Source organism: Telmatherina bonti (assembly GCF_933228915.1).
Source record: "Telmatherina bonti genome assembly, chromosome: 1".
Lineage (NCBI taxonomy): Eukaryota > Metazoa > Chordata > Actinopteri > Atheriniformes > Telmatherinidae > Telmatherina > Telmatherina bonti.
Window position 1 is genome coordinate 45,206,797 of NC_136619.1, and position 27,085 is coordinate 45,233,881.

A 27,085-nucleotide genomic window follows, 5' to 3' on the forward strand; every position below is an offset into this window, starting at 1 on the left:
CGGTTCTGGTCTTTCCGTCTGGTTCTGGTGACCCGGTTCTGGTCTTTCCGTCTGGCTCTGGTGACCCGGTTCTGGTCTTTCCGTCTGGCTCTGGTGACCCGGTTCTGGTCTTTCCGTCTGGTTCTGGTGACCCGGTTCTGGTCTTTCCGTCTGGCTCTGGTGACCCGGTTCTGGTCTTTCCGTCTGGTTCTGGTGACCCGGGTCCTTCTCCTCCCACCTCCCCCTCCTCCTCCCTGTTTTACGACCCTGGCTGCTGCTGGACAGGCTGTTGCCGTGGCGACAGGGTAAACGGACGATAACAGCAAGCAGTGCTGAGGTTCCAGGAGAGACGAGAAGCAGAGACGGACACAGGACGGGAGAGGAGGACAGGTAGGACACACAGCGCCACGGCAACACACGATCAATCAGCTGTTTACACACACACGTTTCTGATTCTGTTAGGGACCAAAGGATGTGTTGGTGTGTGTTAGTGTGTTAGTGTGTGTGTGTGTATGTGTTGGTGTGTGTGTGTGTGTGTGTGTGCATGTGTTGGTATGAGTGTGTGTTAGTGTGTGTGTGTGTGTGTTAGTGTGTGTGTGTGTGTGTGTGTGTGTGTGTGTTGGTATGTGTGTGTGTTAGTGTGTGTGTGTGTGTTGGTATGTGTGTGTGTTGGTGTGTGTTAGTGTGTGTGTGTGTGTGTGTGTGTGTTGGTATGTGTGTATGTATGTTTGTGTGTGTTTTGGTGTGTGTGTGTGTTGGTATGAGTGTGTGTTAGTGTGTGTGTGTGTGTTGGTATGTGTGTGTGTTGGTGTGTGTTAGTGTGTGTGTGTGTGTGTGTGTGTTGGTATGTGTGTATGTATGTTTGTGTGTGTTTTGGTGTGTGTGTGTGTTGGTATGTGTGTGTGTTGGTGTGTGTTAGTGTGTGTGTGTGTGTGTGTGTGTGTGTGTTGGTATGTGTGTATGTATGTTTGTGTGTGTTTTGGTGTGTGTGTGTGTTGGTATGAGTGTGTGTTAGTGTGTGTGTGTGTGTTGGTATGTGTGTGTGTTGGTGTGTGTGTGTGTGTGTATTGGTGGATGTGTGTGTGTGTGTTGGTATGTGTGTGTGTTGGTGTGTGTGTATTGGTGGATGTGTGTGTGTGTTGGTATGTGTGTGTGTTGGTGTGTGTGTATTGGTGGATGTGTGTGTGTGTTGGTATGTGTGTGTGTTGGTGTGTGTGTATTGGTGGATGTGTGTGTGTGTGTTGGTATGTGTGTGTGTTGGTGTGTGTGTATTGGTGGATGTGTGTGTGTGTGTTGGTATGTGTGTGTGTTGGTGTGTGTGTATTGGTGGATGTGTGTGTGTGTTGGTATGTGTGTATGTATGTTTGTGTGTGTGTTTTGGTGTGTGTGAATACGACCAGCAACACACACCAGACAAGCTGCACGGTGTTGGGCACACACCACGTCTCGGGTTGTTCTTATTGATTATTGATGATGTCATAGATCCAGAAAGGGGGTTTGACTGGAACCCTGTCGGAAGCTGCGAACTTCGCCGTGTTGGGCGGCTGTGATTGGCCGATGCTTCTCAGGTGTGTTTCATGGTTGTGACTGAAGAAGCAGCGCTCACCTGAGACGTTTACCTGTCTGCATGGAGCGTGCGTGAACATGGAGGACCTGACAGTCTGGCTCAGATCAGGTTTTTGGGGAGTCCTTCTTCACTGCTGTCTCTGTGACCAACTGTTGCTCCGCCCACTTTGGCTGGCAGCAGCTGTGATTGGATCATCATCTTTGTGCAGGACTTTGTTACCATGGAAATGAGGCACGGATTGCATCAACATGTGTGATCACAGGAGTCTGAGAAACCACAGTGAGGTCATTCCTGTGAGGAGTTGTGGGGAAGAGGCGGGGGCGGCTCGTTTCCACCACCCACAGCTGCGCTTTGCAGCCATTTAACGGCGTTTCGCGCCTAAGCCTCAGTTCTTGTAAAATCTCGTCAGCTGACAAGATTTTAGCGTTTTGGGGTTTTCTGCTTCGCCGCAGCTTCTCAAAGCTTTTCTCCCTCATTTCCTTTTCTGACTCACTGTGAGACTCTTATATTTGCTTTTGCACCATCTTTACCTGAAATGAACTGGTCACATGACCTCCAACATCACATCAACAACACCCATATTCAACAGTAGCGTTTCCCTCCTGTCCCCGCCCCCACCTGTCCTATCCCACCCACCTGTCCTGTCCCCGCCCCCACCTGTCCTATCCCACCCACCTGTCCTGTCCCCGCCCCCACCTGTCCTATCCCACCCACCTGTCCTGTCCCCGCCCCCACCTGTCCTATCCCACCCACCTGTCCTGTCCCCGCCCCCACCTGTCCTATCCCACCCACCTGTCCTGTCCCCGCCCCCACCTGTCCTATCCCACCCACCTGTCCTGTCCCCGCCCCCACCTGTCCTATCCCACCCACCTGTCCTGTCCCCGCCCCCACCTGTCCTATCCCACCCACCTGTCCTGTCCCCGCCCCCACCTGTCCTATCCCACCCACCTGTCCTGTCCCCGCCCCCACCTGTCCTATCCCACCCACCTGTCCTGTCCCCGCCCCCACCTGTCCTATCCCACCCACCTGTCCTGTCCCCGCCCACACCATCTTGTCCCACCCACATGACCCCCAACGTCACATCTACCACACTTGTAATATACTTGTATCTGGAAACGTCATGAGAGCGTCAAAACGTTTAGCGAGGTGCTTCCATTGGCGCTTTTGGATCACAAAATTTAGGTTTTGTGCAAATCTAGTGGAGATGGAGCGAGGGACATTTTCATCCTCACTTCTCCTCTTCATCCTTCACTGTTTGTCTAACCTTCAGGTTTTGTTGGTTCTGAAGGTTCAACACAGGTGGAAGGCCTAAAGGACCAATTCAAGTCTACCATGGATCGTCTTCCACCCAGAGATTGGTCCAGCTCTACTACCTGGATCAATCTGGGTGTTCAACTGCAGATCCGGTCCTCTGGATGGATTGGTTCAGGTCTTGTACCGTGGATCGGTCCAGGTCTTCTAGCTGGATTAATTCAGGTCTTGTACCGTGGATCAGTCCGGGTCTTCTAGCTGGATTAATTCAGGTTTTCTACCGTGGATCGGTCCGGGTCTTCTAGCTGGATTAATTCAGGTCTTCTACCGTGGATCGGTCCGGGTCTTCTAGATGGATTAATTCAGGTCTTCTACCGTGGATCGGTCCGGGTCTTCTAGCTGGATCGGTTCGGGTCTTCTAGTTGGATTGGTCTGGGTCTTGTACTGTGGATCGGTCCGGGTATTCTAGCTGGATTGGTCTTAGTCTTGTACCACGGATTGGTCCAGGTATTCTAGCTAGATTGGTCTTAGTCTTGTACCACGGATTGGTCCAGGTATTCTAGCTAGATCGGTCCGGGTCTTCTAGTTGGATTCGTCTGCGTCTTGTACTGTGGATCGGTCCGGGTCTCTAGCCGGATCAGTCCGGGTCCTCTAGTTGGATCGGTGTTGGCCTTGTACCGTGGATTGGTCCGGTTCTTCTAGCTGGATCGGTCTTAGTCTTCTACCGTGGATCGGTCCAGGTCTTCTGGATGGATTGGTTCAGGTCTTGTACCGTGGATCGGTCTGGGTCTTCTAGCTGGATCGGTTCGGGTCTTGTACCATGGATCGGTCCAAGTCTCTAACTGGATAGGTCTTGGTCTTGTACCTTGGGTCAGTCTGGGTCTTGTGGATTGGTTCTGGTCTTCTAGCTGGATCGGTCCGGGTCTTCTAGCTGGATCGGTCCAAGTCTCTAGCCGGATCGGTCCAAGTCTCTAGCCGGATCGGTCCGGGTCTCAAGCTGGATCGGTCCGGGTCTCAAACCGGATCGGTCCGGGTCTTCTTGCCGGATCGGTCCAAGTCTCTAGCCAGATCGGTCCGGGTCTTCTTGCCGGATTCGTCCAAGTCTCTAGCCGGATCGGTCTGGGTCTTCTTGCTGGATCGATCCGGGTCTCTAGCCGGATCGGTCAAAGTCTCTAGCCGGATCGGTCCGGGTCTCAAACCGGATCGGTCCGGGTCTTATAGCCGGATTGGTCCAAGTCTCTAGCCGGATCGGTCCAGGTCTCTAGCCGGATCGGTCCAGGTCTCTAGCCGGATCGGTCCAAGTCTGTAGCCGGATCGGTCCAGGTCTCTAGCCGGATCGGTCCAAGTCTGTAGCCGGATCGGTCCAAGTCTGTAGCTGGATCGGTCCAAGTCTGTAGCCGGATCGGTCCAAGTCTGTAGCCGGATCGGTCCGAGTCTCTAGCCGGATCGGTCCAGGTCTCTAGCCGGATCGGTCCAGGTCTCTAGCCGGATCGGTCCGAGTCTCTAGCCGGATCGGTCCAGGTCTCTAGCCGGATCGGTCCAAGTCTGTAGCCGGATCGGTCCAGGTCTCTAGCCGGATCGGTCCAGGTCTCTAGCCGGATCGGTCCAAGTCTGTAGCCGGATCGGTCCAGGTCTCTAGCCGGATCGGTCCAAGTCTGTAGCCGGATCGGTCCAAGTCTGTAGCCGGATCGGTCCAAGTCTCTAGCCGGATCGGTCCAGGTCTCTAGCCGGATCGGTCCAAGTCTGTAGCCGGATCGGTCCAGGTCTCTAGCCGGATCGGTCCAAGTCTGTAGCCGGATCGGTCCAAGTCTGTAGCCGGATCGGTCCAAGTCTGTAGCCGGATCGGTCCAGGTCTCTAGCCGGATCGGTCCAAGTCTGTAGCCGGATCGGTCCAAGTCTGTAGCCGGATCGGTCCAGGTCTCTAGCCGGATCGGTCCAAGTCTGTAGCCGGATCGGTCCAGGTCTCTAGCCGGATCGGTCCAAGTCTGTAGCCGGATCGGTCCAAGTCTGTAGCCGGATCGGTCCAAGTCTCTAGCCGGATCGGTCCAAGTCTGTAGCCGGATCGGTCCAAGTCTGTAGCCGGATCGGTCCAGGTCTCTAGCCGGATCGGTCCAAGTCTGTAGCCGGATCGGTCCAGGTCTCTAGCCGGATCGGTCCAAGTCTGTAGCCGGATCGGTCCAGGTCTCTAGCCGGATCGGTCCAAGTCTGTAGCCGGATCGGTCCAAGTCTGTAGCCGGATTGGTCCAAGTCTGTAGCCGGATTGGTCCAAGTCTGTAGCCGGATCGGTCCAAGTCTGTAGCCGGATCGGTCCAGGTCTCTAGCCGGATCGGTCCAAGTCTGTAGCCGGATCGGTTCAAGTCTGTAGCCGGATCGGTCCAGGTCTCTAGCCGGATCGGTCCAAGTCTGTAGCCGGATCGGTCCAGGTCTCTAGCCGGATCGGTCCAGGTCTCTAGCCGGATCGGTCCAAGTCTGTAGCCGGATCGGTCCAAGTCTGTAGCCGGATCGGTCCAGGTCTCTAGCCGGATCGGTCCAAGTCTGTAGCCGGATCGGTCCAGGTCTCTAGCCGGATCGGTCCAAGTCTCTAGCCGGATCGGTCCAAGTCTGTAGCCGGATCGGTCCAAGTCTGTAGCCGGATCGGTCCAGGTCTCTAGCCGGATCGGTCCAAGTCTGTAGCCGGATCGGTCCAGGTCTCTAGCCGGATCGGTCCAGGTCTCTAGCCGGATCGGTCCAAGTCTGTAGCCGGATCGGTCCAAGTCTGTAGCCGGATCGGTCCAGGTCTCTAGCCGGATCGGTCCAAGTCTGTAGCCGGATCGGTCCAGGTCTCTAGCCGGATCGGTCCAAGTCTCTAGCCGGATCGGTCCAAGTCTGTAGCCGGATCGGTCCAGGTCTCTAGCCGGATCAGTCCAAGTCTGTAGCCGGATCGGTCCAGGTCTCTAGCCGGATCAGTCCAAGTCTGTAGCCGGATCGGTCCAGGTCTCTAGCCGGATCGGTCCAAGTCTGTAGCCGGATCGGTCCGGGTTACATATTTGCAGCCCATATTCCTTCCTTCAGCCTGGTTTCCTTCCGGTGATGGTTGACTGGGTTCTCCGTGTTTTTGCTGTTGTAGATCTTTCCAAACATGGCAGAGGGTTCCGACATGGAGAACCTCCTGGCGGCTTTCAGGAAGTTTGCCGTTCATGGAGACACAAAGGCGACGGGAAAAGAGCTGAATGGGAAGAACTGGGCCAAACTCTGCAAAGACTCCAAAATCATGGATGGCAGGAATGTGACGGGTAGTGACGTGGACATCGTCTTCTCCAAAGTTAAGTAAGTCTGGATGTCTGCAAAACGTCCCTGGAGAGGGTTTCATACGGAACATTATGTCTGGAACCTCATAAAACACGTAGAACTCAGAACCTAAATGAACACAACATGAAGACCATGAGAAAGTTTAGAACAGGAAGGTCCCGAGTCTGGTCCTTGAGGTCCACCGTCCTACAACTTTTAGATGCATCTGTTCTCCATGTCGTCCATACATATAGAGACCTGATAGGGAGACTCCTCTGGTCCACCAGACTGGGAAACCACTGGTTTTCAACTTACGGAACATGTAGCACACAGGACATATTTAGAACACAGAACATATATATAACACTGAACATTTAGAACACAGAACATATAGAACACTGAACATATGGGACAATGAAAATATAGAACACAGAACATATAGAACAAAGAACATATAGAACACAAAGCATATAGAAGACTGAACATATAGAACAAAGAACATCTAGAGCACACAACATATAAACACAGAACATATATATAACACTGAACATATTGAACATATAGAACACAGAACATATAGAACACTGAACATATAGAACACTGAACATATAGAACACAGAACATATAGAACACAAAGCATATAGAAGACTGAACATATAGAACAAAGAACATCTAGAGCACACAACATATAAACACAGAACATATATATAACACTGAACATATTGAACATATAGAACACAGAACATATAGAACACTGGACATATAGAACACTGAACATATATATAACACTGAACATATAGAACAAAGAACATATAGAACACAAAGCATATAGAAGACTGAACATATAGAACAAAGAACATCTAGAGCACACAACATATAAACACAGAACATATATATAACACTGAACATATAGAACATTGAACATCTAGAACACAGAACATATAGAACACAGAACATCTAGAACACAGAACATATAGAACTAAGAACATATAGAACACTGAACATCTAGAACACAGAACATATAGAACTAAGAACATATAGAACACTGAACTAAATACTAGTTTAGCACCTCCTCTGGTGGGAATGGGGAGATATTATTCTAATGGTTTGGCTGGTTTCACCAAAGTGCAGCGTGAACACGGTCTCAGTCCGCATGGATACACCCCCCTACAACTGGACCAAGTCCCCAACCGGACCGAGTCCCCGACCGGACCGAGTCCCCAACTGGACCGAGTCCCCAACTGGACCGAGTCCCCAACTGGACCGAGTCCCCAACTGGACCGAGTCCCCAATCGGACCGAGTCCCCAATCGGACCGAGTCCCGAACTGGACCGAGTCCCCAATCGGACCGAGTCCCCAATCGGACCTAGTCCCCAATCGGACCGAGTCCCCAACTGGACCTAGTGCCCAACTGGACCTAGTGCCCAACTGGACCGAGTCCCCAACTGGACCGAGTCCCCAACTGGACCGAGTCCCCAATCGGACCGAGTCCCGAACTGGACCGAGTCCCCAATCGGACCGAGTCCCCAACTGGACCGAGTCCCCAACTGGACCTAGTCCCCAACCGGACCGAGTCCCCAATCGGACCAAGTCCCCAACTGGACCGAGTCCCCAATCGGACCGAGTCCCCAATCGGACCTAGTCCCCAACTGGACCGAGTCCCCGACCGGACCGAGTCCCCGACCGGACCGAGTCCCCAACTGGACCGAGTCCCCGACCGGACAGAGTCCCCAACTGGACCGAGTCCCCGACCGGACAGAGTCCCCAACTGGACCGAGTCCCCAACTGGACCGAGTCCCCAACTGGACCGAGTCCCCAATCGGACCGAGTCCCGAACTGGACCGAGTCCCCAATCGGACCTAGTCCCCAATCGGACCTAGTGCCCAACTGGACCGAGTCCCCAACCGGACCGAGTCCCCAACTGGACCGAGTCCCCAATCGGACCGAGTCCCGAACTGGACCGAGTCCCCAATCGGACCGAGTCCCCAACTGGACCGAGTCCCCAACTGGACCTAGTCCCCAACCGGACCGAGTCCCCAATCGGACCAAGTCCCCAACTGGACCGAGTCCCCAATTGGACCGAGTCCCCAACTGGACCGAGTCCCCAATCGGACCAAGTCCCCAACTGGACCTAGTCCCCAATCGGACCTAGTCCCCAACTGGACCGAGTCCCCGACCGGACCGAGTCCCCAACTGGACCTAGTCCCCAACTGGACCTAGTCCCCAACTGGACCGAGTCCCCAATCGGACCGAGTCCCCAACTGGACCGAGTCCCCAACTGGACCGAGTCCCCAATCGGACCGAGTCCCCAATCGGACCTAGTCCCCAACCGGACCGAGTCCCCAACTGGACCGAGTCCCCAACTGGACCGAGTCCCCAACCGGACCGAGTCCCCAATCGGACCAAGTCCCCAACTGGACCGAGTCCCCAATCGGACCAAGTCCCCGACTGAACCGAGTCCGATTCCCCAACTGGACCTAGTCCCCAACTGGACCTAGTCCACAACTGGACCTAGTCCCCAATCGGACCGAGTCCCCAACTGGACCGAGTCCCCAACTGGACCGAGTCCCCAATCGGACCGAGTCCCCAACTGGACCTAGTCCCCAACCGTACCAAGTCCCCAACTGGACCGAGTCCCCAACTGGACCGAGTCCCCAACTGGACCGAGTCCCCAACCGGACCGAGTCCCCAATCGGACCAAGTCCCCAACTGGACCGAGTCCCCAATCGGACCGAGTCCCCAACTGGACCGAGTCCGATTCCCCAACTGGACCTAGTCCCCAATCGGACCTAGTCCCCAACTGGACCGAGTCCCCAACCGGACCGAGTCCCCAACTGGACCTAGTCCCCAATCGGACCTAGTCCCCAACTGGACCGAGTCCCCAACCGGACCGAGTCCCCAACTGGACCTAGTCCCCAACCGGACCGAGTCCCCAACCGGACTTAGTCCCCAACCGGACCGAGTCCCCAACCGGACCGAGTCTAGCGGACTATCCTAAAGTGAATGCACCCTGACAAGTTCTCCTTTGGGTACGATCCGGTCCAAACTGGTTCTTGATATGTGTGCAGACAGAAGACGGCCCGAATCATTACCTACGAAGAGTTCCTTCGAGGGCTGGAGGAACTGGCCCCGAAGAGATTCAGGACTCAGAGCAAAGAGGAGGCGGTGCGGTCCATCTACAAGCTAGTGAAGGGCCAGGAACCGACCATCACCGGCGTGACGGTAAGACGCCTGGTTCTGACCCGGTTCTACGTCTGGAGATGTAGAGCCTAGCATGACATGTTGGGTACGGAGAGGCATTTTACATCGTTGTCCAGTAAACTTCCTGTCCACTTTGTCTTCCTGTCCTCTGTGTGTCCATCAGAAAGTGTCCAAGACAGCGGCGGTGGACCGACTGACGGACACGTCTCGCTACACCGGATCTCACAAGGAGCGTTTTGATGAGCGTGGGAGGGGTCGGGGCCGTCAAGGCCGCGAGGAGATCCTGGAAAACACTGGATACGTTGGCGCGTACAAGAACGCCGGGACCTACGACTCCAAGGACAAGTGAGGAGGACGTGTCCTCTGCTGGGAGCTGAAGTGCTTCTTCTCCGCAGAACCAGACCACCTCTCCATTTATCCTGTCCCACCTGTCCCCTCCCCACCTGTCCCCCCCACCTGTCCTGTCCCCCCTGTCCCCCCCACCTGTCCTGTCCCACCTGTCCTGTCCCCCCCACCTGTCCTGTCCCCCCTGTCCTGCCTGCCCCCCACAGTATTTTCACCTTTATTACAAAGATTTTCCTGCAAATATGATTTCAGAACTTTTCGGTGAAGTTGTTTGATCAATAAACACATCTGTAATTTATGTTCACGCATCTACGAATGTTTTCTGTTTACAGATAAAAACATAATTATGTGTTATTGATTACAATAAAGTCATAAATATGTCGATAAAACCCACACAAGCCTACCCATTATACATGTATGTAACCTACCAGTTCCGTATATATGACATGGTACAGGTGTTTCTAAACCTGAAGGATGAATCGGGGACAGGTGTGATGGATCAGTCATCAGGAGACTGGCTGGAGTGGGCGTGTCCCTGGCAGAGCCTGCTGCGAGTGTAACAATAAACAGAATCGCTCAAGTGAGAGCTGGAGATCACGACCAGATGAAGCCAAGAAATTCTGTCCATATAAGTTATGAACAGAATCGGTGATAAAGGGCAGCCTTGGCGGAGTCCAACCCTCACAAGAAAAACGAATCCGACTTACTGCCGGCAATGTGGACCAAGCTCTGACACCTGTCGTACAGGGACCGGACAGCTCGTACAAGGGGGTCCGGTACCCCATACTCCCGGGGTACCCCCCACAGGAGCCCCCGGGGGACACGGTCGAATGCCTTCTCCAGGTCCACAAAACACATGTAGACTGGTTGGGCAAACTCCCATGCCCCCTCCAGGACCCCAAAGAGGGTATAGATCTGGTCCACTGTTCCGCGACCAGGACGAAAACCACACTGCTCCTCCTCAATCCGGGATTCGACTATCCGGCGGACCCTCCTCTCCAGGACCCCTGAATAGACCTTACCAGGGAGGCTGAGGAGTGTGATTCCCCTGTAATTGGAACCCCCCCTTCCAGTCCCCCTTCTTAAAAAGGGGGACCACCACCCCAGTCTGCCAGTCCAGCGGTACTGTCCCCGATGTCCACGCGATGCTGCAGAGGCGTGTCAGCAGGACAGCCCCACAGCATCCAGAGCCTTAAGGAACTCCGGGCGGATCTCATCCACCCCCGGGGCCTTGCCGCCAAGGAGCTTTTTGACCACCTCAGTGACTTCAGCCCCAGAAATAGGAGAGTCCACCCCTGAGTCCCCCAGCTCTGCTTCCTCATCGGAAGACGTGTTGGTAGGATTGAGGAGGTCTTCGAAGTATTCCCTCCACCGACCCACAACGTCCCGAGTTGAGGTCAGCAGCTCCCCACCTCCACTGTACACAGTGTTGACGGAGCACTGCTTCCCCCTCCTGAGCCGCCGGATGGTGGACCAGAATCTCCTCGAAGCCGTCCGGAAGTCTTTCTCCATGGCCTCACCAAACTCCTCCCATGCCCGAGTTTTTGCCTCGGCAACAGCCGAAGCCACATGCCGCTTAGCCATCAGCTGCCTCCGCGTACATATGGACTCTCTTATGCTGGAACATGGTGTTCGTTATAGACAATCCATGACGAGCACAGAAGTCCAATAACAAAACACCATTTGGGTTCAGAGGGGGGGGACCATGCCTCCCAATCACTCCCCTCCAGGTCTCACTGTCATTGCCCACGTGAGCATTGAAGTCCCCCAGCAGAACAATGGAGTCCCCAGAAGGAGCACCCTCCAGCACTCCCTCCAAGGACTCCAGAAAGGGTGGGTACTCTGAACTGCTGTTCGGTGCATAAGCACAGACAACAGTCAGGACCCGTCCCCCCACCCGGAGGCGGAGGGAAGCTACCCTTTCATCCACCGGGGTAAACCCCAACATGCAGGCACCAAGCTGGGGGCTGATGAGAATGCCCACACCTGCTCGGCGCCTCTCACCATGAGCAACTCCAGAGTGGAAGAAGGTCCAGCCCCTCTCGAGGGTTCTGGTTCCAGAGCCCAAGCCATGCGTCGAGGTGAGTCCAACTATATCTAGTCGGAACCGCTCAACCTCGCGCACAAGCTCAGGCTCCTTCCCCACCAGAGAGGTGACGTTCCACGTCCCTAGAGCCAGCTTCTGCAGCCGGGGATCGGACCACCAGGGTCCCCGCCCCTTGCTACCGCCCAGCTCACACTGCACCCGACCCCTACGGCTCCTCCTGCAGATGGTGAGCCGACGGGAGGTCTGATTGAAACATGTAAGAAAACTTGTTCTCATTTATCACACACAAAAGCAACACCTACTTTTGTTTGCTCTTGTTCACCTTCCTTGGCAATTTGCCCCCAAAGCCCTCTACAAATATAAACAATATCAATCTAAACTAAAATAAAATTGTAATGTTTTTCTTCTCTGACCTGCTGGCCCTCATTAGTTGGAACTCAGTCCACCTGGGCTTCCTTACTCCCTCTGCCTTCTTGCCTGTGCTCATCAGTATCATTCAGTCCATCTGTTTTTACCCATGTTGTCATGACTCCCAGCCTACCTAAACTCTCTGCAGTCTCTTGTCCTCTGCCAGACTATCAGCAGACCGTGTCTAGTTGTTGTCCAGCATTCAAGAGATTGGCTCAAGTTGCGACCCACCTCTTCACATCCCTGGATTACCTTTCTTGCTCTGCACACGACAGACTCCTCTAGCCTCTCGGAATTTCTGGACACAGAGCCTCGCCTCGTTTTTGGACCCCCAAGCCTTGCCTATTGTCCCGCCTAAGTACCTCATCTGCTTTATCACAATCTTGACCTCTTGCCTCCCTCCTGACCCTGTCTCTGGAACCAGGACTCTCTCAGCTGCTCATCCCCCAGGATTAATCCTCTGTTCATTAGCCTCATCTCTCATTCCTCATCTGAGAATAAACTGGTTTTTGTTCACGACTCCTTTGTTTGTGACCAAATTTCCTGTAACAGTAATCTGTTACAGGAATAAAATAATTCCATTTCTAGTTAGAGAAGATTACATATAAAGCTAGGCTCGCTGAATTCCTTAGCAATGTATCACTGCTGCCACAAAAAAAATAAGGAAGAATCTGAAATTTAATTGGATAGGTTTGTGGTAGGTTCCTTTTTTCCTCTGGTAGTTACCCAAGCTTTAATAATCCATAGCACTTCCTGAGCCATGTCAGCAGATGCAGCTTTACAGAAAGTTGGTCTGTTTTTATTGTTTCTAGAGCGAGAGAAAGAGAGAGATTTACTACAAACCGGTTCAACATATTAGATTAGACAGTTTTACATGATTCCTGATTAGAACGTTCCACATCACACAACCCTAACTTCACTTCTGCAGCAAACCCGCCATATAAAGTAAACATTTCTGTTCTGATGGACCTCCAGGTCCTGGTTCTGGTCCCAGATGGACTCCAGTAGATATTTCATCCATTATGCATTATTAAGTCTCAGCCCTCTGTCATCACTGCTTCACTAATCCTGATTAAGGCTTCCTGACAGAAGACAGAGATCCCACATCACACACAGGACCGGAGAGGACCACAGGGGACACCAAGACCAGATACAGGACTGGAGAGGACCACAGGGGGGGACACCAGAGACCTGGAGGAGACATAGAAGATGTGAGGATGAATGTGGACATTTAAATTTTGATCATCATGGACAACAAAGGACGGAGAGGAACAAACGGATCGTTCAAATGCTCGTCCATCAAACGCAGCGCGTCCTCTGGATCACAGAAGGTAAGATCCAGACCCACAAGACCAGTCTCTGGTATCATCAGACCCGGTCTGAGACCTCTTACCTGATCTGTGATCTCAGACCTGATCTCAGATTTGTTCTGAAATTTCTGGTCTGATCTCGGATCAGGGAGGGACTCGTAGTGGAACAATTCTGTTCTGGAAAGCTTGACTTCTGATCAGATTCCAGACCTGATGAAAACCTGAGCTTTTCTGTGCTGTTGAACTGGTTCTGATGTACTGTTGTCCCTGTCATACAGAAGTTCCTCCTGATTCTCTCAATCTTCTGATGATATCCTACATTGGAGATGATGAATCTTCTGCATGTTGGGAACCAGTTTGTCTCAGACTGGTGAAATTCTGTCCATCTGAGAGACTCTGCCTCTATGAAAGACTCTTTATATACCCAGTCATGTCACCAATCTGTTCCCAGTTAAACCGTCATGTCGTCGACCAGTTTTCAGTAAAACCAGTTTGGTAACCAGTAAAAACAGTCTGGTTTCGGTAGTCCGGTTTCTGGTAGTCTAGTTTTGGTAGTCTGGTATCTGGTAGTCTATTATCTGGCAGTCTGGTTTCGGTAGTCTGGTTCTGGTAGTCTGGTGTCTGGTTTTAGTAGTCTGGTGTCTGGCAATCTGGTTTTGGTAGTTTGGTATCTGGGAGTCTGGTTTCGGTAGTCCGGTTTTGGTAGTCTGGTTTCGGTAGTCCGGTTTCGGTACTCTGGTTTTGGTAGTCTGGTATCTGGTAGTCTATTATCTGGCAGCCTGGTTTCTGTAGTCCGGTTTCGGTAGTCCGGTTTCTGGCAGTCTGGTTTCGGTCGTCTGGTTTCAGTAGTCCAGTTTTGGTAGTCTGGTGTCTGGCAGTCTGCTTTTAGTAGTCTGGTGTCTGGGAGTTTGGTTTGGGTAGTCCGGTTTCGGTAGTCTGGTGTCGGTAGTCCGGTTTTGGTAGTCTGGTATCTGATAATCTATTATCTGGCAGTCTGGTTTTGGTAGTTTGGTGTCCGGCAGTCTTGTTTCGGTAGTCCGGTCTCGTTAGTCTGGTTTTGGTAGTCTGGTATCTGATAATCTATTATCTGGCAGTCTGGTTTTGGTAGTTTGGTGTCCGGCAGTCTTGTTTCGGTAGTCCGGTCTCGTTAGTCTGGTTTTGGTAGTCTGGTATCTGGTAGTCTATTATCTGGCAGTCTGGTTTCGGTAGTCTGGTTTCGGTAGTCCGGTTTCGGTAGTCTGGTTTTGGTAGTCTGGTATCTGGTAGTCTATTATCTGGCAGTCCGGTTTCGGTAGTCTGGTTTCGGTAGTCCGGTTTCGGTAGTCTGGTTGTGGTAGTCTGGTTTCGGTAGTCTGGTTCTGGTAGTCTGGTATCTGGTAGTCTGGTATCTGGTGGTCTATTTTCTGGCAGTCTGGTTTTGGTTGTTATGGGGTGGCGGTGAGGAAGGTGAAGGTGTTTTGGAAGTCTGGTTTCGGTAGTCATGTTTTGGTAGCCTGGTTTAGGTAGTCCGGTTTTGGTAGTCTGGTTAAGGTAGTCCGGTTTCGGTAGTCTGGCTTTAGTAGTCTGGTATATGGTAGTCTGGTTTTGGTAGTCTTGTTTCGGTAGTCTGGTTTTGGTAGTCGGTTATCTGGTAGTCTGGTTTCGGTAGTCTGGTTTAGGTAGTCCAGTTTCGGTAGTCTGTTTTCGGCAGTCTGGTATATGGTAGTCTGGTTTTCCTAGTCTGGTATCTGGCCGTCTGGTTTCAGTAGTCTGGTTTTGGTAGTCTGGTATCTGGCAGTCTGGTTTCGGTAGTCTTGTTTTGGTAGTTTGTCATCTGGTAGTGTATTATCTGGCAGTCTGGTTTCGGTTGTTATGGGGTGGCAGTGACGAAGGTATTTTGGAAGTCTGGTTTCGGTAGTCCGGTTTTGGTAGTCTGGTATCTGGTAATCTGGTATCTGGTGATCTGTTTTTGGAAGTCTGGTTTCGGTAGTCCGGTGTCGGTAGTCCGGTGTCGGTAGTCTGGTTTAGGTAGTCCGGTTTCGGTAGTCTGGTTTTAGTAGTCTGGTATCTGGTAGTCTGGTTTTGGTAGTCTGGTTTCGGTAGTCTGGTCTCGGTAATCCGGTTTCCGTAGTCTGGTTTCGGTAGTCCGGTTTCGGTCGTCTGGTATCTGGTAGTCTGGTTTCGGTTGTTATGGGGTGGCGGTGAGGAAGGTGAAGGTATTTTGGAAGTCTGTTTTCGGTAGTCTGGTTTAGGTTGTCCAGTTTCGGTAGTCTAGTTTCGGCAGTCTGGTATATGGTAGTCTGGTTTCGGTAGTCTGGTTTCGGTAGTCCGGTCTCTGTAATCTGGTTTCGGTAGTCTGGTTGTGGTCGTCTGGTTTCGGTAGTCTGGTTTCGGTAGTCCGGTTTCGGTAGTCTGGTTTAGGTTGTCCGGTTTCCGTAATCTGGTTTCGGCAGTCTGGTAGATGGTAGTCTGGTTTCGGTAGTCTGGTATCTGGTAATCTGGTTTTGGAAGTCTGTTTTCGCTAGTCTGGTTTTGGTAGTCTGGTTTCGGTAGTCCGGTTTCGCTAGTCTGGTTTTGGTAGTCTGGTATCTGGCAGTCTGGTTTCGGAAGTCAGGTGTCGGTTGTCTGGTTTTGGTAGTCTGGTATCTGGCAGTCCGGTTTTGGTTGTTATGGGGTGGCGATGAGGAAAGTGAAGGTGTTTTGGAAGTCTGTATTCGGTAGTCTGGTTTTGACAGTCTGGTTTTGGTATTCAGGTTTCAGTAGTCTGGTTTCGGTAGTCTGGTTTCGGTAGTCTGGTTTAGGTAGTCTGGTATCTGGTCGTCTGGTTTTGGAAGTCTGTTTTCGCTAGTCTGGTTTTGGTAGTCTGGTTTCGGTAGTCTGGTTTCGGTAGTCTGGTTTAGGTAGTCTGGTATCTGGTCGTCTGGTTTTGGTAGTCTGGTATCTGGTAGTCTGGTTTCGGTAGTCTGGTATCTGGCAGTCTGGTTTTGGTTGTTATGGGGTGGCGATGAGGAAAGTGAAGGTGTTTTGGAAGTCTGTATTCGGTAGTCTGGTTTTGACAGTCTGGTTTTGGTATTCAGGTTTCAGTAGTCTGGTTTCGGTAGTCTGGTTTCGGTAGTCTGGTTTAGGTAGTCTGGTATCTGGTCGTCTGGTTTTGGTAGTCTGGTATCTGGTAGTCTGGTTTCGGTAGTCTGGTATCTGGCAGTCTGGTTTTGGTTGTTATGGGGTGGCGGTGAGGAAGGTGAAGGTATTTTGGAAGTCTGTTTTCGGTAATCTGGTTTCGGTAGTCATGTTTTGGTAGCCTGGTTTAGGTAGTCCGGTTTTGGTAGTCTGGTTAAGGTAGTCCGGTTTCGGTAGTCTGGTTTTGGTAGTCTGGTATATGGTAGTCTGGTTTTGGTAGTCTGGTTTCGGTAGTCTGGTTTAGGTAGTCCTTTTTCGGTAGTCTGGTTTTGGTAGTCTGGTATCTGGCAGTCTGGTTTTGGTTGTTATGGGGTGGCGGTGAGGAAGGTGAAGGTATTTTGGAAGTCTGTTTTCGGTAATCTGGTTTCGGTAGTCATGTTTTGGTAGCCTGGTTTAGGTAGTCCGGTTTTGGTAGTCTGGTTAAGGTAGTCCGGTTTCGGTAGTCTGGCTTTAGTAGTCTGGTATATGGTAGTCTGGTTTTGGTAGTCTGGTTTCGGTAGTCTGGTTTAGGTAGTCCTTTTTCGGTAGTCTGGCTTTAGTAGTCTGGTATATGGTAGTCTGGTTTTGGTAGTCTGGTTTCGGTAGTCTGGTTTAGGTAGTCCTTTTTCGGTAGTCTGGTTTTGGTAGTCTGGTATCTGGCAGTCTGCTGTCATGAACAACGTAAAGATGAGGGTGATGATGATGAAGATGGAGCCTCCATTTATGTAAAAGACAATAAACTAAGGTTCATGTGCTCTTCAGACATTAATCCTCCATCATCCAGAGTGCAGGACACGGTGCACACACACACACTCAGAGCGGCTTATTTAAACACACAGCAGCAGCAGATTTAAAGGGCAGTTCCGTGTTTTAGGATAAGAGGATTAATGAAGAAAGAAATGGAAAGCTTTGCTCTCCAGAAATTAGCCGGATCCTCCAAGCAGCTGATGAAACGGTCCAAACGAGCAGTTTCATCTGCAGAGCGCTCCACAACGACCAGAACAACTGGAAGCAAATCATTTCTCTCCACTTCACCGTTTACTGATGAATGAACACAAAACCGTTTCCTGAGCCGCTTCATGGGGGCGGAACCTGAGCCAGGAACACCTGGACTGCTCCTCTCACTGCCTGGGTCAGAAGCAGGTTTTCTTGGTGTTGGTCCGTCAGACCAGGTGTAGACGTTCCTGATGTTTCCTGCTTCTGTTCCAGGTCCACCGAGCGTGGATTGAGAGAACCTTCCTGAAGAGAGAATGTGTTCAGATCATTCCCAGCAAGGACGCCAGCAGGTAAACACACCTGGAGGAGGGATGGGTCTGTTCTGGTCTACTTCCAGAACCACAGACTTACTCTTCAGACAAGACATAGTCTGGTTCCAGTCTGATCCAAGTCCAAACAAAGTTTGGAACTAATTTGAACCTGGTTTGGCCCTGATTTGGACAAGGTTTAGACCTGGTTGTGACCTGGTTTCAATGAGGTTTGGACCAGATATGGTCCCAGTTTGGACCAGGTCTGGACCTGGTTTGGATTAGGTTTTTACTTGGTTTTGAGAAGTTTAGACCAGATTTGGACCAGATATGGACCGGTAATGGGCTGTTTCAGAAGAAGAATGTCTCCACCTTGTCTTGGTGTCCAGGTGCAGCTGTGGTCAGCTGGTGGTGCAGCACACTGCTGTTCCCCAAGGGGCCAAAGATGAAGGGGTCCCTTTAGTCCAGCTGGACGTCCAGCCTGCTGAGAGATGGAGCGCCCTCAAACACACCCAGACTTCCCCCACTGACGCCTATGGAGTCCTGGAGTTCCAGGGAGGAGGACACGTCAACAAGGCAATGGTACCGGACCAGAACCGGTTCAGTCAGAGGTTCAGGTAGAAACTTAGACTGAAGTCCTTCCCTTTTCACCCCCATGTCCTCCCCCAGTACATCCGGGTCTCCTACGACTCCAAGCCAGACTCCCTGCTTCACCTGATGGTGAAGGACTGGCAGCTGGAGCTCCCCACACTGCTCATCTCTGTCCACGGAGGCCTCCAGAATTTCGACCTGCCCCCCAAACTGAAACAGGTCTTTGGTAAGGGTCTGATCAAAGCAGCTGTGACCACTGGAGCGTGGATCTTCACGGGAGGAGTTAGTACAGGTATTCAACTTTATTTGTACAGCGCTGCTTTACAACAACATTGTCCCAGGTTTACATCCACATCATTTCCAGCTAGGTCCTACATATCCTATAATAGAAACCAACTGATTGCGTCGAGTCATGACTTGGATCCAATCCTCCATCCTGAGCTGCACGAGGCGACAGTGGGAAGGAAAAAACTCCCCTTTAACAGGAAGAAACCCTCCGGCAGAACCCGGCTCAGGGAGGGCAGCCATCTGCCTCGACTGGTTGGGGTGGAGAGGACAGGAAAGACAGATCAACATGTACAACTGCACTTATTCAGGAAGACCTGCGGAAAAAAGGAGAAATAAGTTAGAGACGGCAATATTGGCATATATTTATACATTAATAATATATTAGAGAAATAGAGCGAGGTACTTCTCAGTGCATCAGGTAACATCCCCATTGCTACATAAGTAATGGATGGCTAGACTACCCATAACTATAAGAGCAATGAGCAGAACCTGGACAGTTGGGTCCCGTACATGCAGACTCCAACTCAGGAGATGCTCATATCCTAACTATAAGAATCATGGAAAAGGAAGGTTTTCAGCTCCATCTTAAAGGTGTGGAGGGATTCTGCCTCCTGAACCCACGGTGGGATCTGGTTCCATAAGAGAGGAGCCTGATAGCTAAAGGCCCTTCCTCCCATAGGACTCTTTGAGACTCTGGGAACCAGCAGTAAACCTGCAGTCTGAGAGCCAAGTGCTCGATATGGAATATATGGAACTATAAGATCTTTTATGTCCAATGGAGCTTGGTCATGGAGAGCTTTATATGTGAGGAGAAGAATTTTAAACTTGATCCTGGATTTAACAGGGAGCCAGTGTAGAGAGGCTAAAACTGGTGAAACATGATGTCTCCTGCTAGTCCTCATCAGAACCCTCGCTGCAGCATTTTGGATCAGATGGAGGCTTTTCAGGGCATATTTGGGACAATCCATGAATAAGGAATTACAGTAATCCAGCCTGGAAGTAATAAAGGCATGGACTCATTTTTCTGCATCTTTCTGAGACAAGATGCTCCTAATTTTTGCAATATTACGCCGGTGGAAGAAGGTGGTTCTAGAAACCTGTTTTACATGTGAGCTAAAAGACAAGTCCTGGTCAGTAATGACTCCAAGATTCCTCACAGTGGTACTGGAGGCCAGATTAATGCCATCCAGATTATTTACATAACTGGATAATTTTGTTCTAAGTTTTTCAGCCTGAAGATAACGACCTCTGTCTTGTCTGAGTTTAAAAGGAGAAAATTCAGTGTCATCCAGGTCTTGATGTCTGTAAGACATCTTTGTAATCTAAGAAACTGATTGGTTTCATCTGGCTTCATGGAGAGATAGATCTGAGTGTCATCCGCATAGAAATGAAAATTTATACCATGCTGCCTGATGATATTTCCTAAGGGAAGCATGTATAATGTGAAAAGTATTGGTCCAAGTACAGAACCCTGAGGAACTCCATGACTTACCCTGGTGTGGGAGGAAGACTCATCATTTACATTTACAAACTGAAATCTATCAGATAAATATGACTGGAACCAGTCTAATGCGGTCCCTTTAATCCAAGTACTGCACAGTTTGTTTTTGTCTCTCCATCATCCAGACCTAATTTTCTGTCTTGTGTTTCAGGAGTGATCCGCCATGTTGGTGATGCTCTCAAAGATCATTCATCCAAATCCAGAGGGAGAGTCTGTGCCATCGGTATTGCACCGTGGGGGATCGTAGAAAACAAAGAAGACCTGATTGGCAAAGATGTAAGACAGAGAACCCAGAACCAGAACCCAACCTAGTGGTCGGGTCCTGTACCAGGAGACAATAGACCTGCTGTGGTCGGGTCCTGTACCAGGAGACAATAGACCGGCTGTGGTCGGGTCCTGTACCAGGAGACAATAGACCGGCTGTGGTCGGGTCCTGTACCAGGAGACAATAGACCTGCTGTGGTCGGGTCCTGTACCAGGAGACAATAGACCGGCTGTGGTCGGGTCCTGTACCAGGAGACAATAGACCTGCTGTGGTCGGGTCCTGTACCAGGAGACAATAGACCGGCTGTGGTCGGGTCCTGTACCAGGAGACAATAGACCTGCTGTGGTCGGGTCCTGTACCAGGAGACAATAGACCTGCTGTGGTCGGGTCCTGTACCAGGAGACAGTAGACCTGCTGTGGTCGGGTCCTGTACCAGGAGACAGTAGACCTGCTGTGGTCGGGTCCTGTACCAGGAGACAGTAGACCTGCTGTGGTCGGGTCCTGTACCAGGAGACAATTGACCTGCTGTGGTCGGGTCCTGTACCAGGAGACAATAGACCTGCTGTGGTCGGGTCCTGTACCAGGAGACAGTAGACCTGCTGTGGTCGGGTCCTGTACCAGGAGACAATAGACCGGCTGTGGTCGGGTCCTGTACCAGGAGACAATAGACCGGCTGTGGTCGGGTCCTGTACCAGGAGACAATAGACCTGCTGTGGTCGGGTCCTGTACCAGGAGACAGTAGACCTGCTGTGGTCGGGTCCTGTACCAGGAGACAATAGACCTGCTGTGGTCGGGTCCTGTACCAGGAGACAATAGACCGGCTGTGGTCGGGTCCTGTACCAGGAGACAATAGACCTGCTGTGGTCGGGTCCTGTACCAGGAGACAATAGACCTGCTGTGGTCGGGTCCTGTACCAGGAGACAATAGACCTGCTGTGGTCGGGTCCTGTACCAGGAGACAATAGACCTGCTGTGGTCGGGTCCTGTACCAGGAGACAATAGACCTGCTGTGGTCGGGTCCTGTACCAGGAGACAGTAGACCAGCTGTGGTCGGGTCCTGTACCAGGAGACAATAGACCAGCTGTGGTCGGGTCCTGTACCAGGAGACAGTAGACCAGCTGTGGTCGGGTCCTGTACCAGGAGACAATAGACCTGCTGTGGTCGGGTCCTGTACCAGGAGACAATAGACCTGCTGTGGTCGGGTCCTGTACCAGGAGACAGTAGACCAGCTGTGGTCGGGTCCTGTACCAGGAGACAATAGACCTGCTGTGGTCGGGTCCTGTACCAGGAGACAATAGACCGGCTGTGGTCGGGTCCTGTACCAGGAGACAATAGACCTGCTGTGGTCGGGTCCTGTACCAGGAGACAGTAGACCTGCTGTGGTCGGGTCCTGTACCAGGAGACAGTAGACCTGCTGTGGTCGGGTCCTGTACCAGGAGACAATAGACCTGCTGTGGTCGGGTCCTGTACCAGGAGACAATAGACCTGCTGTGGTCGGGTCCTGTACCAGGAGACAATAGACCTGCTGTGGTCGGGTCCTGTACCAGGAGACAATAGACCTGCTGTGGTCGGGTCCTGTACCAGGAGACAATAGACCTGCTGTGGTCGGGTCCTGTACCAGGAGACAATAGACCTGCTGTGGTCGGGTCCTGTACCAGGAGACAGTAGACCAGCTGTGGTCGGGTCCTGTACCAGGAGACAATAGACCTGCTGTGGTCGGGTCCTGTACCAGGAGACAATAGACCTGCTGTGGTCGGGTCCTGTACCAGGAGACAATAGACCGGCTGTGGTCGGGTCCTGTACCAGGAGACAATAGACCTGCTGTGGTCGGGTCCTGTACCAGGAGACAATAGACCTGCTGTGGTCGGGTCCTGTACCAGGAGACAATAGACCTGCTGTGGTCGGGTCCTGTACCAGGAGACAATAGACCGGCTGTGGTCGGGTCCTGTACCAGGAGACAATAGACCTGCTGTGGTCGGGTCCTGTACCAGGAGACAATAGACCTGCTGTGGTCGGGTCCTGTACCAGGAGACAATAGACCTGCTGTGGTCGGGTCCTGTACCAGGAGACAATAGACCTGCTGTGGTCGGGTCCTGTACCAGGAGACAATAGACCGGCTGTGGTCGGGTCCTGTACCAGGAGACAATAGACCTGCTGTGGTCGGGTCCTGTACCAGGAGACAATAGACCTGCTGTGGTCGGGTCCTGTACCAGGAGACAATAGACCTGCTGTGGTCGGGTCCTGTACCAGGAGACAGTAGACCTGCTGTGGTCGGGTCCTGTACCAGGAGACAGTAGACCTGCTGTGGTCGGGTCCTGTACCAGGAGACAATAGACCTGCTGTGGTCGGGTCCTGTACCAGGAGACAATAGACCTGCTGTGGTCGGGTCCTGTACCAGGAGACAATAGACCTGCTGTGGTCGGGTCCTGTACCAGGAGACAATAGACCTGCTGTGGTCGGGTCCTGTACCAGGAGACAATAGACCTGCTGTGGTCGGGTCCTGTACCAGGAGACAATAGACCTGCTGTGGTCGGGTCCTGTACCAGGAGACAATAGACCGGCTGTGGTCGGGTCCTGTACCAGGAGACAATAGACCTGCTGTGGTCGGGTCCTGTACCAGGAGACAATAGACCTGCTGTGGTCGGGTCCTGTACCAGGAGACAGTAGACCAGCTGTGGTCGGGTCCTGTACCAGGAGACAATAGACCTGCTGTGGTCGGGTCCTGTACCAGGAGACAGTAGACCAGCTGTGGTCGGGTCCTGTACCAGGAGACAATAGACCTGCTGTGGTCGGGTCCTGTACCAGGAGACAATAGACCGGCTGTGGTCGGGTCCTGTACCAGGAGACAATAGACCTGCTGTGGTCGGGTCCTGTACCAGGAGACAGTAGACCTGCTGTGGTCGGGTCCTGTACCAGGAGACAGTAGACCTGCTGTGGTCGGGTCCTGTACCAGGGGACAGTAGACCTGCTGTGGTCGGGTCCTGTACCAGGAGACAATAGACCTGCTGTGGTCGGGTCCTGTACCAGGAGACAATAGACCGGCTGTGGTCTGGTCCTGTACCAGGAGACAATAGACCTGCTGTGGTCGGGTCCTGTACCAGGAGACAATAGACCTGCTGTGGTCGGGTCCTGTACCAGGAGACAATAGACCGGCTGTGGTCGGGTCCTGTACCAGGAGACAGTAGACCTGCTGTGGTCGGGTCCTGTACCAGGAGACAGTAGACCAGCTGTGGTCGGGTCCTGTACCAGGAGACAATAGACCTGCTGTGGTCGGGTCCTGTACCAGGAGACAGTAGACCAGCTGTGGTCGGGTCCTGTACCAGGAGACAATAGACCTGCTGTGGTCGGGTCCTGTACCAGGAGACAATAGACCTGCTGTGGTCGGGTCCTGTACCAGGAGACAATAGACCTGCTGTGGTCGGGTCCTGTACCAGGAGACAATAGACCTGCTGTGGTCGGGTCCTGTACCAGGAGACAGTAGACCTGCTGTGGTCGGGTCCTGTACCAGGGGACAGTAGACCTGCTGTGGTCGGGTCCTGTACCAGGAGACAATAGACCTGCTGTGGTCGGGTCCTGTACCAGGAGACAATAGACCTGCTGTGGTCGGGTCCTGTACCAGGAGACAGTAGACCTGCTGTGGTCGGGTCCTGTACCAGGAGACAATAGACCTGCTGTGGTCGGGTCCTGTACCAGGAGACAATAGACCTGCTGTGGTCGGGTCCTGTACCAGGAGACAATAGACCGGCTGTGGTCGGGTCCTGTACCAGGAGACAATAGACCTGCTGTGGTCGGGTCCTGTACCAGGAGACAATAGACCTGCTGTGGTCGGGTCCTGTACCAGGAGACAATAGACCTGCTGTGGTCGGGTCCTGTACCAGGAGACAATAGACCTGCTGTGGTCGGGTCCTGTACCAGGAGACAATAGACCGGCTGTGGTCGGGTCCTGTACCAGGAGACAATAGACCGGCTGTGGTCGGGTCCTGTACCAGGAGACAATAGACCTGCTGTGGTCGGGTCCTGTACCAGGAGACAATAGACCTGCTGTGGTCGGGTCCTGTACCAGGAGACAATAGACCTGCTGTGGTCGGGTCCTGTACCAGGAGACAATAGACCGGCTGTGGTCGGGTCCTGTACCAGGAGACAATAGACCGGCTGTGGTCGGGTCCTGTACCAGGAGACAATAGACCTGCTGTGGTCGGGTCCTGTACCAGGAGACAGTAGACCTGCTGTGGTCGGGTCCTGTACCAGGAGACAATAGACCTGCTGTGGTCGGGTCCTGTACCAGGAGACAATAGACCTGCTGTGGTCGGGTCCTGTACCAGGAGACAATAGACCTGCTGTGGTCGGGTCCTGTACCAGGAGACAATAGACCTGCTGTGGTCGGGTCCTGTACCAGGAGACAATAGACCTGCTGTGGTCGGGTGCTGTACCAGGAGACAATAGACCGGCTGTGGTCGGGTCCTGTACCAGGAGACAATAGACCAGCTGTGGTCGGGTCCTGTACCAGGAGACAGTAGACCAGCTGTGGTCGGGTCCTGTACCAGGAGACAATAGACCTGCTGTGGTCGGGTCCTGTACCAGGAGACAATAGACCAGCTGTGGTCGGGTCCTGTACCAGGAGACAATAGACCGGCTGTGGTCGGGTCCTGTACCAGGAGACAATAGACCGGCTGTGGTCGGGTCCTGTACCAGGAGACAGTAGACCAGCTGTGGTCGGGTCCTGTACCAGGAGACAATAGACCAGCTGTGGTCGGGTCCTGTACCAGGAGACAATAGACCTGCTGTGGTCGGGTCCTGTACCAGGAGACAATAGACCGGCTGTGGTCGGGGTCCTGTACCAGGAGACAATAGACCGGCTGTGGTCGGGTCCTGTACCAGGAGACAATAGACCGGCTGTGGTCGGGTCCTGTACCAGGAGACAATAGACCTGCTGTGGTCGGGTCCTGTACCAGGAGACAATAGACCGGCTGTGGTCGGGTCCTGTACCAGGAGACAATAGACCTGCTGTGGTCGGGTCCTGTACCAGGAGACAGTAGACCGGCTGTGGTCGGGTCCTGTACCAGGAGACAGTAGACCTGCTGTGGTCGGGTCCTGTACCAGGAGACAATAGACCTGCTGTGGTCGGTCCTGTACCAGGAGACAATAGACCTGCTGTGGTCGGGTCCTGTACCAGGAGACAATAGACCTGCTGTGGTCGGGTCCTGTACCAGGAGACAATAGACCTGCTGTGGTCGGGTCCTGTACCAGGAGACAATAGACCTGCTGTGGTCGGGTCCTGTACCAGGAGACAATAGACCTGCTGTGGTCGGGTCCTGTACCAGGAGACAGTAGACCTGCTGTGGTCGGGTCCTGTACCAGGAGACAATAGACCTGCTGTGGTCGGGTCCTGTACCAGGAGACAATAGACCGGCTGTGGTCGGGTCCTGTACCAGGAGACAATAGACCGGCTGTGGTCGGGTCCTGTACCAGGAGACAATAGACCTGCTGTGGTCGGGTCCTGTACCAGGAGACAGTAGACCTGCTGTGGTCGGGTCCTGTACCAGGAGACAGTAGACCTGCTGTGGTCGGGTCCTGTACCAGGAGACAGTAGACCTGCTGTGGTCGGGTCCTGTACCAGGAGACAATAGACCTGCTGTGGTCGGGTCCTGTACCAGGAGACAATAGACCGGCTGTGGTCGGGTCCTGTACCAGGAGACAATAGACCTGCTGTGGTCGGGTCCTGTACCAGGAGACAATAGACCTGCTGTGGTCGGGTCCTGTACCAGGAGACAATAGACCTGCTGTGGTCGGGTCCTGTACCAGGGGACAGTAGACCTGCTGTGGTCGGGTCCTGTACCAGGAGACAGTAGACCGGCTGTGGTCGGGTCCTGTACCAGGGGACAGTAGACCTGCTGTGGTCGGGTCCTGTACCAGGAGAATATAGACCGGCTGTGGTCGGGTCCTGTACCAGGAGACAATAGACCTGCTGTGGTCGGGTCCTGTACCAGGAGACAATAGACCTGCTGTGGTCGGGTCCTGTACCAGGAGACAATAGACCGGCTGTGGTCGGGTCCTGTACCAGGAGACAATAGACCTGCTGTGGTCGGGTCCTGTACCAGGAGACAGTAGACCTGCTGTGGTCGGGTCCTGTACCAGGAGACAATAGACCTGCTGTGGTCGGGTCCTGTACCAGGAGACAATAGACCTGCTGTGGTCGGGTCCTGTACCAGGAGACAATAGACCGGCTGTGGTCGGGTCCTGTACCAGGAGACAATAGACCTGCTGTGGTCGGGTCCTGTACCAGGAGACAATAGACCTGCTGTGGTCGGGTCCTGTACCAGGAGACAATAGACCTGCTGTGGTCGGGTCCTGTACCAGGAGACAGTAGACCAGCTGTGGTCGGGTCCTGTACCAGGAGACAATAGACCTGCTGATGTCGGGTCCTGTACCAGGAGACAATAGACCTGCTGTGGTCGGGTCCTGTACCAGGAGAAAGTAGACCAGCTGTGGTCGGGTCCTGTACCAGGAGACAATAGACCTGCTGTGGTCGGGTCCTGTACCAGGAGACAATAGACCTGCTGTGGTCGGGTCCTGTACCAGGAGACAATAGACCTGCTGTGGTCGGGTCCTGTACCAGGAGACAATAGACCGGCTGTGGTCGGGTCCTGTACCAGGAGACAATAGACCTGCTGTGGTCGGGTCCTGTAC

General features: G+C 52.8%; 2 protein-coding genes across 2 annotated transcripts in view; both read left to right on the top strand.

The window, feature by feature from the left end:
* Positions 1 to 230: 230 nt before the first annotated feature.
* Positions 231 to 9,806, top strand: tppp3 (tubulin polymerization-promoting protein family member 3). Its single transcript, XM_079245535.1, has 4 exons — positions 231 to 369; positions 5,904 to 6,103; positions 9,133 to 9,286; positions 9,429 to 9,806. Exons 2-4 carry the CDS (start codon positions 5,916 to 5,918, stop codon positions 9,612 to 9,614), a joined length of 528 nt encoding a protein of 175 aa, XP_079101661.1. The 5' UTR covers positions 231 to 369; positions 5,904 to 5,915; the 3' UTR covers positions 9,615 to 9,806.
* Positions 9,807 to 13,296: 3,490 nt separating this feature from the next.
* Positions 13,297 to 27,085, top strand: part of trpm1a (transient receptor potential cation channel, subfamily M, member 1a) — a gene marked incomplete at its 3' end in the record, with an annotated part of 223,195 nt that continues 209,406 nt past the window's right edge. Inside the window, exons 1-5 of the mRNA XM_079264958.1 lie at positions 13,297 to 13,396; positions 17,720 to 17,796; positions 18,144 to 18,336; positions 18,424 to 18,637; positions 20,286 to 20,410. Coding sequence (XP_079121084.1) covers positions 13,313 to 13,396; positions 17,720 to 17,796; positions 18,144 to 18,336; positions 18,424 to 18,637; positions 20,286 to 20,410 — 693 coding nt within the window. The 5' untranslated portion in view covers positions 13,297 to 13,312. The remainder of the gene's footprint in view (positions 13,397 to 17,719; positions 17,797 to 18,143; positions 18,337 to 18,423; positions 18,638 to 20,285; positions 20,411 to 27,085) is intronic.